Raw genomic sequence first — 15,139 nt, 5'->3', positions numbered from 1 at the left:
CTTATAGTGTACTTCTTCCCACACCTATAGGATCGAATACCACATTAGGCTACTGATGAAAAACTTTACAGGAGTATTTCATTGTACTTCTTATAGGTTTAATAGGAGTAAAAAAAGGGGGCCTTTTTAATGATAAACAGGGTTATATGAGTCTTTTAGGTGTGAAATTAGTGATGACAAAAAGCTTCTCACCATCGTTTTAACATCGAAATTGTTAGTTGGGCCTTGTAAATATAAGTAAATGTAAATGTTCGCGGCATCTCTAGAAATTACTAGAAAGTTAGATAGGGTCAATGTGGGTAAATGTAAACAGGGGTAAATGAAAACATGGCTCATAACAAGCTTCAGTTAAATCTATTTGATGCATACATAAGTACAAATCGCGGACGCATGTATCTTTTAACTTATACGTCAAGCTCATTGCTGTCAAAAGAGAATTCATTCGACGAGCGTATTTTCCGTGAAAGATAATTTTTTAAAGTGCCAAACAAGTCGTTAGTCTTTCAGAAAAATTAAATATTTTTGCAGATTCAATAAAGTCAGTATAATTTGCAAATATTTTTTTGTTTTTAATTTTGATGTAGATTCTATGTGATACAAGCAAATTTTAAAATACAGGACATTTATGTCGATTTGCATGTGTTTACATTTACCCCAGAATATTTTTCATAATGGGTAAATGTAAACAACGTATTCTGGGGGTAAATATAAACATACATTTTTGGTGAAATTATTGGTTTTAATAAAAATAACATATTTTAAGTCAATTACTACTGCTAAAGTGCCGCGGAGTCACATTTTAAAGTAGCCAACACCATCATTTTCAGTGGATGATGTTGCAAAATCGGCCTTTGACGTAAAAAAACAAAAAATATTACGTTCAGAGCTGCTCAGGATGCATATTGGGCGCCTATATAAAGAATCAAAGGAAGAAAACAAAAACTTTTATTGGAATTTGAAAAAGTTTTTGTCAAATACCTTCTTGAACGTTTTTCAAGTTGTTATCCATATGATAAAGAGGAAATTCTAAATTTTATACCACCGTTTACATTTACCCCGAATTTGCAAAAAAACACAAACATGGTGGGGTATTTGTAAACATGCCATATTTGACAGTAATGTAAACAATTTGGGAAATATTTGTTTATATTTATAAAGAAGAATTGCCATCATTTCATATTTGCATTTGAAGATACCATTCAAGTTGTTCCGTGAAAACATAAAAAAATCTAAAGTCGAAAGAAAAAAAAGACATGAAATTGTTTACATTTACCCACATTGACCCTACATATTTTACCTTACTATAAAGGCTGAAAATACTGAACTTTTCTTTGGAAGGTATATAATTTAGTTACAGATTGGATCAAATAAAGTCAATTTCATTGTTATTGATGACATTTTTCTAAATAAAATTGTATGCAATTAAAATAAAAAAGGTAATTTTTGTAATTATTGAAAAGCATAACTAGGTAACACGTACTTAATCCTCAAAGCTATTTAGAAGTAAGTAACGTATGACCCTGTTATGTTTTTCAATAATTACATAAATTACCTAGTTTATTATAACTTTTGTAAGGTGCAAACAAACAATTTTATTTAGGAAAAAGAAAAACGCGAATTTGAAAAGAAATTTTTACATTTTATTTCTTTATTTTAATTATTTCGCACCCGGACACCTAAAAGCTTTGATAACAAAAAAAACCAAAACAAATTTAAAACAAAATGGCAGACTTTTCAATGACAGCAATTAAGATATGGGGGACAAATTTCTAGAATTAGGTAGCATTATGACCTTAGTGTAAGGTAAAACTTATTCATAGAATAGTTAAATTTGTAAAATACTAGCTAACCCCCACCCGCTTCGCTGAGTGTACTTTAAAAAAAAAATAGAACCTGTTTGAAAATACATTTAAACCGAAAAAACTGGTTTATTGTAATGAACATTAACCAATTTATTGTAATTTGTGCAGTTATTGGACATTGTTAATGGAATAGCGGCACTTGATTCGGAAGGCCGAATTACACTTCAAAACAATTTTTTCAATGTCAATTCAAAAAATGAATTGATTCAAAGTGTTTTTCCAAGTATAAAGACAAATTACAAAAATCATACTCTGCTGAGTGAACGTGCAATAATGGCTGTAGTTACAAATAAAAATGTTTCTGAAATCAATGCAACAATTTTAAACTATATAAATACACAATGTTTTGCCTACAAATCGGTTGACCCTATCACAAATGAAAGCAATGTATCAAATTACCAAACGGAGTTTTTGAATTCATTGGATATACCATCACTCTATAATGTATCAAAAAGCCTTGCCATATTATTAGGTCCAAGCGAAAAAATATAATTTTTTGGTTCATGCTGCTGAATTTTTAAAGTTTTTGTCGAAATGTCTTCAATTTTTTTTATCCCATTTACCTTATCATGTAGATACGGATTGCCTTAAAAAAAGTCAAAGAATGCATACTTTTTGATACAAAATAAAGTACATAAAGCCTGGTACGCAGCTCGCTCTAAATTTTAGCTGAGATAAAATTCCCATACAAGTTATCGATAACTTGTATGGGATCCATTTTATCTCGGCTAAAAATTTTCGATAATTTGTATGGGAGCTAAAATTTAGCGCGAGCAGCGTACCAGGCTTAAGGGGATAAGCTCCAAAAGAAGTTTCCTATGGAATTCATGCCGGGAGAATTATCAGACCGGTCCAATACTTGAATTTGTATATCGAGGAATAACGTGACATTCTTAATTTTATGGCAAGGACCCAGTCTTGCATAGATATAGATGCTTCGAGTCTCGAGCCTATTCTGAAATCGTAAAATCAAAACGTTCCCAAGCTCGTTTTGTTTTGGTCTGGAGCTATTGCGTTTTCCTTTCCCTGAAATAGCAGCACAGCCAATAATGATCAGAGGATGTTTTTTTATTTGATAAACGTACTTGTCTGGTCTTATACGAAAAAAAAACTACTCCAAATCTAAGAAAATTACGTACTATCCAGACGATCAGAGCTTCTATGTTAATGCGAAATGCGATTCTTGCCATTAAAGTTAAGCATGTCACGTTATTCCTCGGTACAAAAAAATTAAGTATTGGACCGGTCTGGTAATTATCCGGGCGTGAATTCCATAGGAAACGTCTTTTACAGCTTATCTCCTATTGTACGTTATTTTGTATCAAAAAGCATGAATTCTTTGACTTTTTTTAAGTCAATCCGTATCTACATGATAAGTTCAAGTAAATGGGACAAATAAAATTCAAGATATTTCGACAAAAACTTTGAAAATTCAAAATTGTATTTTTTCGCTTGGCCCTAATAATATGGCAAGGTACTGTAGGTGTTTCATTAACCTGCATATTCAAAGGCAATTTAAGAACCGAGTGTGCTGTACGGCCACCATCTAATAACATGGCTGCAATTTCCAGAGCCAATGCTATTTTATTTTCAGATCGTATTTATGCTAAAAGTAATGATATCAAAAATGTTTTTCCCGTACCATCGGGTGCATCTTAGAAATACAAACCACAACTCTGATTGATGACACCTTGCATAATAATGTCATACTTCGGGAATTGGTTTGCACAAATATTCTTAATTCACACAATTGTTGCCTTCCGCGTAGTATTTCTTGATCAAGAACATCTTGCTCTTCAAGATTTGGAGCAACCAATCCTAATTGTGCTAATGCTTTATTCGCAATCATCAAACAAAACACGTGTCCTAAATAAAGATCACAACTTGATTATAAATGTGGATTTAATGTCACACGACGCATTCGGTGTATCTAATCCTAATCACATCTAATCCTAATCTAAAGTTCGAGTGGATTTGAAGGATAAGATGTGATTATATTTACTGAGAACAATATGATGTGGCGAAGACAAAACAGATGCACCAGGAAGCGTTGAGTCCCAATCATAAACAAAAAATACCAAGACTGGAAACTCGGCGGTCAACTGACGTTTGCCTACAAGCTGCGAGGTGCGGCGAATGTCGTGAACCTATCGTTGTGTTCGTGTCCGATGTGTGGTGAATGTCGTGAATCTATAAATGTGTGCGTGTTGACGTCATTTACCAACGTGGTGGCTTTCACATATATTCACAGACAGCACTGTACACAAAAGGGTTTTGGGGGGAAAGACGTACGAAAGTTTCCAGTCTTGGTATTTTTTGTTTATGGTCCCAATGAGCACAGTACACATAATAAGGTAATATATTCCGAACGTTGTCAAAATTTGTTTGTCAAAAATGGGCACCAATCTGTCAAGTCTGCCTTTAATTTTTATATTTCAGTCGCAGTAAACAGGAAATTTGTTTTTGTTTTAATTTATAAAATGTCATTTAAAAATATTATAAATTGAAAAATAACAAATTTTCTTCGTGTTTCATCGCGGAAAATGGTAAATAATTGTTTAAAAATTAGTGGTGTGTGCGTGGTTTATCGGTTTTTTGTGCGTTTTTCGTCGGTATTTTAAACAATTAAGAATTCGGTAGCTGACATTGGTCGCCAAAGTGTCATGTTTCAATCTGGCGACCAATGTCAGTTCGGAATATATTACCTTTTTATGTGTACTGTGCCAATTTCTATGACCGACGAAATCAAATAGTGCAAAACAACAAAAAAAAAGAACAAGATCAAAGAGAAACGTCAAAATGAGTCACAAAATTTTTTACCGGAGACTCACAGTCACAGGGTAGAAAATCTTTCTTTCCTTTTTTTTCTAACTTTCCTTCTCTCTTGCTATGTTGCATCTCGCGCTTTGCGTCGTCGTGTAGAAGCAGACAAATTCATCAAGCATGCTTGACAAGAAAAGAGTAGAGCAGTGTGAAAGTGTGAATGCTTTGAAAAGTTTTGAAACTTCGAGATTCGATACTCGACATGACAGAGAAGGTCCGTCTCGGAATTCGGAAATCGGAATTGAAACTCAGATTTCGGAAGCAGGCAGAAGTTGAACGAACATCATCGCGTCGGTAACATGTACATGTTCTGTTCTTCGTCTTTCGTGAAAATTGTTTTTGTTCGATAGTTTATTCCTTTTCGTTTCGTTGTGGTTGCGCTTACGCCGTTTTTTTTTTTATGTTCTTATGTCAACATAAAATAAAGAAAATGGAATTCCTATATTTCTGACCCCTCAAAACAAATTTATAAGCATGAAGTGACATTTTTAAATTAAAAAATAACCATATACTTCCATGAAAAAACCCTTTATTCAATAATTTTCTAATATAATTATTTTGTATAAGCGTTCTTCTTTTGTTTCTGTGCATTGATTGGACGTTTGGCCGGTAAAAGGATAGGAATAAAAAAGGGGAACAAAAAACTGGATACTCACCCCTTCCACGATTTCACAAGAAAACAAAGAAAAAATTATATTTGTTTCGGGTTTTATATTCATATAAAATAATTTTTTTTTTGTACTGCATTACTTTTGTTTTGGCTTTTGCCATAAGATAATAATAATTGTCTTTAAATTATCATTTAAAATAATATTGTTGTAGAATATAAATATGCGTCAACGATGTAGTTGTTCGCCTCCGTCCAATTCCAAAATGAAATGTGTAAAAATAAATTTTCCATTATCGAACATTTTTTGTTTCAATGTGAAAAGAAATGTCGTTCTTGTGATTCTTGCTTTGTTACAATATCAGGTGAGTTCTGTGTCGGGCAGTGATGATGACAAATATAGTCCCGATGTGTCCAGAAGATATGATCGAGTGCGTCACGAACATCTTCAACAACAACAACAAAGTCCACCGCTTGCACCCGAACAAGTCCTAGCAATGCATCGTCGAAAGAACTTAAATGCCAGCTTTGGAGGAGAAGTGCAGTCTCAAACAAGCCAAAGTGGTTTGAGTGGAGAGAAAAGTAAATACCCAAATAAATTTATGAATTACGTATAAATACAAATTTGACTGTATTCTTTTATTATTTCTATTTCCCTATATTTATATTAATAAAATTAAAAGAGTTAAAAACATGTTTTTATTAAAATAACTTAGGTAAAATACATAAATTGTTTAGGAGAAGAATCTAAGGTTATCCGTAGCTTTCTACCATGAGTTCATGATGCTTTCTTATTCATAGCCAAATATTGTTGATCTTTCAGTTTCATTCGAAAACTTTTTCTTTAAAAAAAAATCGCATAGCGTAACGGGTAACAATGGGTAGCACCCTTAACCATTTTTACTTGCGATATAGATAGATAGATAAATATTTTATTAGCACATTATTTAGGCTTTAGTAACAATTAACAAGTTTTAAAATTTAAATAATGTTTATAAATACTTAATTAATATTTCAGTCTTACAAATTCCACAATGTTTCTCTTAATTCTTTAAATATTTGTTTCACATTTGACATGACTCGGTAATTTATTGAAAATCCTAAAACCTTTGTATATAAGGGAATTGTGAGCTCTGGCAGTTATAAAATTAGGCGGCTCCGTGAAGCCAGAACTGCGACCTCAAAATTTTCGAACCAAATTTGTCTAATTCGTTTGTCCACAGTTTGAATTTTTGATAAAAATTGATTTTTGCGGATTTTAGTGGAGTTTTAATTTTTCAGTGCAAAATTTGTTTTTTAAATTGCTCCTAAACGGGGGGTGGAAAAACGATAATATTTGGTATGTATGTAGAACTCGAGGTGGACAAACGATTGCAGTTGGTTTTATACCTACGTCTATCTCAAAATTAAGGCGTTTTAGACAATTTTTCATTTTTCAGACTTCCTATAAAAAAAAAAAGAATTTGCTCTAAAATTTTTTTGAAGGGTGGACAAACGAAAATTTTGGGTGGACAAACATGGACAAATGGTGGACAAACGAATTAGACAAATTTGGTTCAACAATTTTGAGGTCGCAGTTTCGGCTTCACGGAGCTTATTTTTATAGCTCGGGACAAGCTTTTATTTAAGAAACCCGGGACGTATAAGCGTCCCTTATTTCATAGTTTGTCCCGTAATTGTCCAGTATTTCCACATTCTCTGATTTTTGTATTAAAAATTCTAAATACATACTTACGAGAAAACAGTGGTAGGAAAATAAAAGTTTTACTAACTTTTCGAAAAAAAACCACTAGTTTTTTAAATCTTTTCGTCAATTATTTAGTTCTAGCTTGTGTTTGTCAGGTTGAAAAGCTACACCAGAAAAATTTTTTTCGAATAAGGAACAACATAAAATTTGAAAAAAGAAAGAATCCAGCTAAATTTGAAAATTAAATATTACAAAATTTCAAAATCATTTAAAATAAAATTAAAATGTTAAAAAAACAGCTCTTACTACATATTTTGATTAAAAAATAGTTTTTTAGAAGTTATTAACAGCATCTTTTATAAAACCGTTTTCTTGATTTCTGACTTCCTCGTAAAGAACTTAAATGATTTTAACGAAAATGTTCCCATAAAATTGTTTAAGAAATCTTGATATCAAAATTGGTTTTTTTTTTTTTGAAAAACCAATGTTTTCAAAACAATCCAATGAATTTTATATCTGCCTATATCCGGGTTTTGCCCCTATGGTCACCGAAACTATAGAGCAATTACGATGATGGAGAATGCCGAAAAAATGGGTCCGACAATTCTGTCTGTCTGTACCTCGAGCTACAGCCTAAACTAATGGAGTGATTTTCTTCGAACTTGGTAGTTAACAGTTTTGGGTGATTCCCCAGAAGACAAATTGAAATTCGTCATAGAACGGAAATAGATTTTGATTAAAATTTGTGTGTGTATACTACACACAAAAAGCTTCCTTTGGAAATATAAAAAAAAATTGTTGTAGCGTTATTAACGGTACCTGCCATAGAACGGGTTTTTTTTATTTATGAATTTCTCGTAAACGACGAAATTTGTATACAGAAACTTTAAAATTTTAAAATATTAAAATTCAAATTCTATCGAAATTTCGTTTTTTATGTTGAATAATATTTTCTTAAAAATGACATAATCAAAAAATTATTTTTATTTATTTTTTTTTTTACACTATTTATGAAATTCCTTAAAAAATTTTTCCAAATTTTGTTCAGTAAAAAGCTTTAACATTAGAGTTAGTTTTACCATAAGAGCAAGTACGTGCGACCTAAGTCGTGCATTTTATTTTCTAAAATCCCCAAAAATTATTTTTGTTTTTAGACGATTTTTAGTTTTCAGACTTCCTATAAAAAACAATATTTGGAACGGAGTTCTGGCTTAACGGTGCCTTTTCCTTCAATGCATTGAAATCTTAACATTTTTCGTATTGAGTCATGTTTCTTTTTAACACATATGTAAGATATTTAAGTCTATGGCAGTCGACAACTTCAGAAACGTTAAAATTACCTTCAAATCTATAATAATGTTGGAATAATTATGATTTTGCACAAACCAATTATAGCTGCGTTCCTTTGGGAACATTTATCTACTGCTTTGTACCTACTTAAAACTACTTTGAACTACTTTTCCATTCCCATGTTTGAAACAATGGAAATATTTATAGAAAAATTATTCACTATAGCCCCCAATATGTTGGGGAAACTAATCGTTTTGTTCCTTGCACGAAAAAATACATTTATTTTACGTTTTACGTGACAAAGAAATTTTTTGTTTTAATAAATCAATTTGATGAGTTCAGTTTTAAAACATTTTACACTTCTTTTTTAAAATGTAGAGCAAACAATCTTACGATAACCTGTTTTCATATTCATAAGAGAATTTAATAATAGTAATATCTGTTAAACTTGCAATCGCAGCAAAATTTTGCATGATAAGATAGAATGTAATCCCCAACCTAAATTGATAAAAAAAAAATTGCCGGCTGTGTATTTTAAGAAGTTTGTGTATTTAAACTCCTGAAATCTAAATGTAACTATAATAAAATGATCAACAAAACAAAAACAAACGATGAAAAATATTCTAATCAATTAAAAAAAATACACATATATGTACATACAATGCCGGACCTACTATGTGCGCAAATCTACACGGCGCAAAATTCAATGGTAATATTTTGAGCTCTCAAAAAACTTCACAGGTCCGCTAACATTCTTTGTACTATACAGAAGGTTTACAAAAATTGCGATTTTATTGCCTTAAGGTCCTAATAGGTTGAACCCATCGACGCTGGGGCTACATGCTTTGGTAATAAAAACTTACAGATCAGTTTTCTCAATGAAAAATAAACTTTAATTCAGGGTTAATTCAATACTCTTTGCCTTTATTGTATCCTCATAAGGGTGGGTCAAAAAAATCGAAATTCTTTTTTTTGATATGGTACTCCGAAAAATCGATTGCTAGACCCCTCTAAGATATACACATCAAATATGAGCTCTTTATATTAATGGGAAGGTCCTCCGCTTTGCAATTTTCCATTTTTACATCAAGCTTCTACTAAAAAAAAAATATTTTTTTTATTAATTGACTTTTTAGCAAATTTCTTTTCATATTCTTGTAGGTAATTGAACGTTCTACAAAAAAGGCCTTATAAACTTTTTTCGTTTATCTAACCGTTGAATAGATATTTGAGGTCCAAAATCGAGAAAATCTTTAAAAATTCGTTTTTCGTTCTTAATTTTGTAACAAATTGAAAAATTATAATAATCCAACGCGCAAGACATATTCTTGTTGGAAATTGATTGCTTCACAAAAAAGGTTTTTTGAACTTTTTCATTTATCTAACCATTCTAAAGATATTCGAGGTCAAAGTTAAAAAAAAATATAAATGTCAATCATGACAAAGCTTTTTTCGAAATAATGACAAAAATGTGTTTTTTAACAACAAGAATATTTGACTTTAAATGGCTGCTATTTTGTATTTACTCACTCAAATACAATGAAATTACATACAGCGATAGAAAATATTATAAGGAAGAGAATGAATGTTCATTTTTTGGACTACGACAATCTGGAGCAAAGATATTAGCTTAGAAGTAAAATATCCCAAAAAATGCATTTTTGCGAATAACTCCGCTAATAAGAATGATCAGGTGGTGAGAAATTGAGTTTAAGCCTTTTAAATATACCCCCATCGATCCATGAAATAAAAACTGACAGTGCCTCTCTGCGCAAGGTGAGGCCCTTTTTTCCGACGCTTTGACTGGAGTAATTGTAATGAATTATATATATATTTTTTTAATCTCTGGATAGGAAGGATAAACAACAAATATTACCTAAATCAACAGTGAATAAATAAAAAGATCTTTATAGATTAGATTACATTTAGTTTGTTTGTATTAATAAAAAATTTAATTGGTCCATTCAGCCTCAGCTAGAAACATGAGTTGTGAAATTATTCATAAAATATCTTTAATTAAATATAAATTTTAAATATACATACTAGGGTGGGTCAAAAAAATCGAAATTTTTTTTTTTGATTTGGTACTCCGAAAAATCGATTGCTAGACCCCTCTAGAATATACACACCAAATATGAGCTCTTTATATTAATGGGAAGGTCCTCCGCTTTTCAATTTTCCATTTTTACATCAAGCTTCTACTAAAAAAAAATAATTTTTTTATTAATTAACTTTTTAGCAAATTTCTTTTCATATTCTTGTAGGAAATTGAACGCTCTACAAAAAAGGCCTTATACACTTTTTTCGTTTATCTAACCGTTGAATAGATATTTGAGGTCCAAAAATCGAGAAAATCTTTAAAAATTCGTTTTTTGTTCTTAATTTTGTAACAAATTGAAAAATTATAATGATCAAACGCGCAAGACATATTCTTGTTGGAAATTGATTGCTCCACAAAAAAGGTCTTATTAACTTTTTTCATTAATCTAACAATTCTAAAGATATTCGAGGTCAAAGTTAAAAAAAAATATAAAAACATTTTATATTTTTAAAAAATTTCTAATTCACTGAAACTTCATTATTTTCAAATTAGCAAAATATATTCTTGTAGGGGCTTAAATGTTCTACAAAAAATTTCTTGGAATAGTTGCTTTAACCGTTTAGAAGATATTCGAACCCAAATCGCAATGCATAAGAAAACTATTGAAATCAGTGAGCATTGGTTTGGATACGAATATCTTCTAAACGGTTAAAGCAATCAATTTCATTCCAAGGAATTTTTTGTAGAACGTTTAAGCCCCTACAAGAATATATCTTGCTAATTTGAAAATAATGAAGTTTCAGTGAATTAGAAATTTTTTAAAAATATAAAATGTTTTTATATATTTTTTTAACTTTGACCTCGAATATCTTTAGAATGGTTAGATTAATGAAAAAAAGTTAATAAGACCATTTTTGTGGAGCAATCAATTTCCAACAAGAATATGTCTTTTGCGCGTTGGATTATTATAATTTTTCAATTTGTTACAAAATTAAGAACAAAAAACGAATTTTTAAAGATTTTCTCGATTTTGGACCTCAAATATCTATTTAACGGTTAGATAAACGAAAAAAGTTTATAAGGCCTTTTTTGTAGAACGTTCAATTACCTATAAGAATATGAAAAGAAATTTGCTAAAAAGTCAATTAATAAAAAAATTTTTTTTTTTTTAGTAGAAGCTTGATGTAAAAATGGAAAATTGCAAAGCGGAGGACCTTCCCATTAATATAAAGAGCTCATATTTGGTGTGTATATTCTAGAGGGGTCTAGCAATCGATTTTTCGGAGTACCAAATCAAAAAAAAAAATTTCGATTTTTTTGACCCACCCTAGTATGTATATTTAAAATTTATATTTAAGTAATAAGTCAAAATTCAGAACAAGTTGTTCCGATGCACAATTGTATACCCATCTATCCTTAAGCTGAACAAACAAACATTTTTTTTTCTACTTTGCGTTTAAAAAAAAAAAACAGTTAAATTTTTTTATAACCACTATTTAACTGTTTAAACATTTTTCAATGGTTATGTATTGAAGAATTATTGTTAAATATGACTGAACAAAAAACTGATGGAATCCATGCATTTGTGGCACCAATGTGAAAAATCTTAAGCCTATACAGTTAAATTAATTTATTAAATTAATAGTCTTTTTTGCAAAACTATTACCATTCTTAAATTCCCTTCAGACGCGCATAATTTAAAAAAAAATTGGCCACCTACGTTCCTATTGATTTTTTTCATAAAATATTTACTTTTACATTTTGCATCGAAAAACGAATTTCAATATTTTTTCAAAGAAAAAGTGCAACAGCTATGAAAATTTTTAAGTGCCCATGTATTAAGTCAGTTATTGTAGAAAATTAAAGCTATCAGCCATTCCAGGCTTATCCATTCTTTACCGTGTATATCTTTTTTTTTTTTTTTTGTAAAAAGAAAAATTGTATTTCAACTTTTGAAGTAGCAGTTCAAATGTTTGGTAAAACAATGTTATTATTACCAGTAGGTACAATAATTATTTTTTCCATTTAGCCTACAATTAGAAAATATAACTTTGTCTTATGGCTTTTTTTTTTTTTTGTGAAAAAATGGTTAAAAAAATGTTGCTTCGGGAGCAAAGTGCTGTAGCGAAATGAAAACTTTTCTAAGTCTCTAAAGTCAAAAAACTCTTTTGGAGCAAGAAAAACTACCTGGACAATTAAATGAGAGTGAAAAACGATTGAAAACTCTCCCAATATTCTATCACAGGTAAGAATTTCGTTGGTCAAAATGCGCATACTGTGCAACGAAAAGCATAACAATATTTTCGTTGTGCTCGTTTTGTATGAAAATCTTTTTCTTATTCTTTTAACACTTTATTTCTGACTGGATTTGCAATAATAATTTAATCAAATTATATTATTTAAATAAGTGTAAAATATATTATTTAAATTAGTGTCATTACGAAGTTAAAACCAAACGTTTGTTACGGATTCGTTTTTAATATAGAGGATTGTAAGGTCTTGAATTTTCATGGGGCGAACTTTTCAATTGAACCGGCCGTGTATACAACTTATCTGTTGGTTTTCGCAACCAACAACTAGCGAAATCAGAGGTTATCAGGTTATCTGCTGTTCTTGAACTTGAAACTGCAATGGAGTGGTGGTCATTTGACTTAGCATACACTTCGCTTCCACTGAATAAATACGAATTTATTTTAAAAAGTGTTATAAATGTTTTTTTTCTTTTTAAAGTTAACGTAGGTATGTATGTAATGGGGTTTTCGTTTGGTACAAAAATTATATTATTTTTTGATGTAGATCTGTCAAAAAACGGATTTTGATAATTTTTTCCTTCGTTTGGATTTTATATCAATATTCCAGATCTAGATTTTTTGGCAGATTAACCCCTCTATGCATCATTATTGCATCCATTGGTTTGGCAAGTTTTTGTTTGATAATAATTTGTTTCGGTTTCAAGAAAGAATTCAAATAGTTTTGATTCAAATGGAAGTAATTTTAAGTGAATTCATTTATTTGTCCAGCTCATCTTCGGATAAAAAAAATCAACGGTCCAATCAACTGCGATCGCTGCCTCGTTCACAGTCACAAATACACACCAATACGAAAAAATCAATTTATAGATCGAAATATAAATTTACCAAACGCAAACGCCATACGATTATACAAATAAATATTTGCAACTAGCGGCAAGAGTACGATTACTAAGACGGTGAAAAATAATAACAGCATTTTGTAGAACAGTCAAATACAAGCATTTTTTACATTGGAGTGGAGGGTCTATCTCCCCTCGTTTAGGAGGGAGGGGCAATTTTCTAAAAAAAAAATCTAAAAATGATAAAAAAAATATTTAAAAACAATGGCAACAACTACAACTATAAAAGATACCTTTTTTAAAAGCCAGAATTCTACACTTAATTTTAAATTTCAGATCTAGTTTTTTTAGTCAATATTTTTTAAAATAATCGAATTCAAAGTCAAAAATTGTGAAAAAAAGCTTACAAAACACACTGAATGGTAATTTTTTTAAAGACTGTGGACCTCAAAACAAAATTGATTGATTAAGTAAACTGCCTCAATTAATTCCTGATCAAACACTGAAATACATATGTTTTTATGCCTTAATAGTTTTTGAGAAAATTGAAAAACACGAAAACTGGGTAATTTTTTATCGGATTTTAATTTTTTAAATGTTTTCAATAAATTTGGCATTACATTACGTTTACAGAAGCAAAGAAATGCATATCTTCGAAACAGGTAGCTTTCAAACCCAACAAAGGTTGCATAGATGCCCATCTCCATTTAGATAAAATATCCGACTTAAAAAAATGCAAAGACCTTTTTCTAAATGCCATACAAGATATTATAGCTCCGTGAAGCCAGAACTGCGACCTCAAAATTTTTGAACCAAATTTGTCTAATTCGTTTGTCCATGTTTGTCCACCCAAAATGTTCGTTTGTCCACCCTTCAAAAAAATTTTAGAGCAAATTCTTTTTTTTTTTATAGGAAGTCTGAAAAATGAAAAATCGTCTAAAACGCTCAAATTTTGAGATAGACGTATAAAACCAATTGCAATCGTTTGTCCACCTCGAGTTCTATATACATACCAAATATTATCGTTTTTCCACCCCCGTTTAGGAGCAATTTAAAAAACAAATTTTGCAATGAAAAATTAAAATCCCCAAAAATCAATTTTTATCAAAAATTCAAACTGCTGTCGTTTGTCCACCTCGAGTTCTTTACGTATACCAAAAATCATCGTTTGTCCACCCTCTGTTAGGAGATATTCCAAAAAGAATTTTTTTTATAGCAACTCTCAAAAAAGTACGCATACACCACAGTGTACCTCTACTGAAAATTAAAAGTCCTCAAAAATTATTATTTAAAAAAAAATCAAACGGCAATCGTTTGTCCACCTCGAGAAATGTATACAAACAAAAAATCATCGTTTGTCCACCCTACGTATAGGAGATATTCAAAAAACAAAATTTGTACTGAAAATTTCAAAGTCCCAAAAAATCTCCAAAAATTGACTTTTTTCAAACTTTCAAATTTCTGTCGTTTGTCCACCTCGAGTTCTACACGTATACTAAAAATCGTCGTTTGTATACATTTCTCGAGGTGGACAAACGATTGCCGTTTGAATTTTTGAAAAAAATTAAAACGATAATATTTGGTATGTATATAGAACTCGAGGTGGACAAACGATTGCAGTTGGTTTTATACGTCTATCTCAAAATTTGAGCGTTTTAGAGATTATTCATGTTTCAGACTTCCTATAAAAAAAAAGAAAAAAAAAAGAAAATTTGGGGTAGACAAACATGGACAAACG

The 15,139-nt window shown here is 30.5% G+C and overlaps 1 protein-coding gene across 3 annotated transcripts in view; it reads left to right on the top strand.

Moving 5' to 3' along the window:
• The first annotated feature begins 4,938 nt into the window (after nucleotides 1-4,938).
• Nucleotides 4,939-15,139, top strand: part of LOC129907846 (low-density lipoprotein receptor-related protein 1B) — an 81,969-nt gene continuing 71,768 nt past the window's right edge. For all 3 annotated transcript variants that reach the window (XM_055984259.1, XM_055984258.1, XM_055984257.1), the window contains exon 1: nucleotides 4,939-5,874. In XM_055984259.1, the coding sequence (XP_055840234.1) occupies nucleotides 5,517-5,874 (358 nt within the window). In that variant the 5' untranslated portion in view covers nucleotides 4,939-5,516. The remainder of the gene's footprint in view (nucleotides 5,875-15,139) is intronic.

Source organism: Episyrphus balteatus, chromosome 1 (assembly GCF_945859705.1).
Source record: "Episyrphus balteatus chromosome 1, idEpiBalt1.1, whole genome shotgun sequence".
NCBI classification, from domain to species: domain Eukaryota; kingdom Metazoa; phylum Arthropoda; class Insecta; order Diptera; family Syrphidae; genus Episyrphus; species Episyrphus balteatus.
Note: the sequence above shows the minus strand (reverse complement) of the source record. Positions and strands in the feature narration are given on the sequence as shown.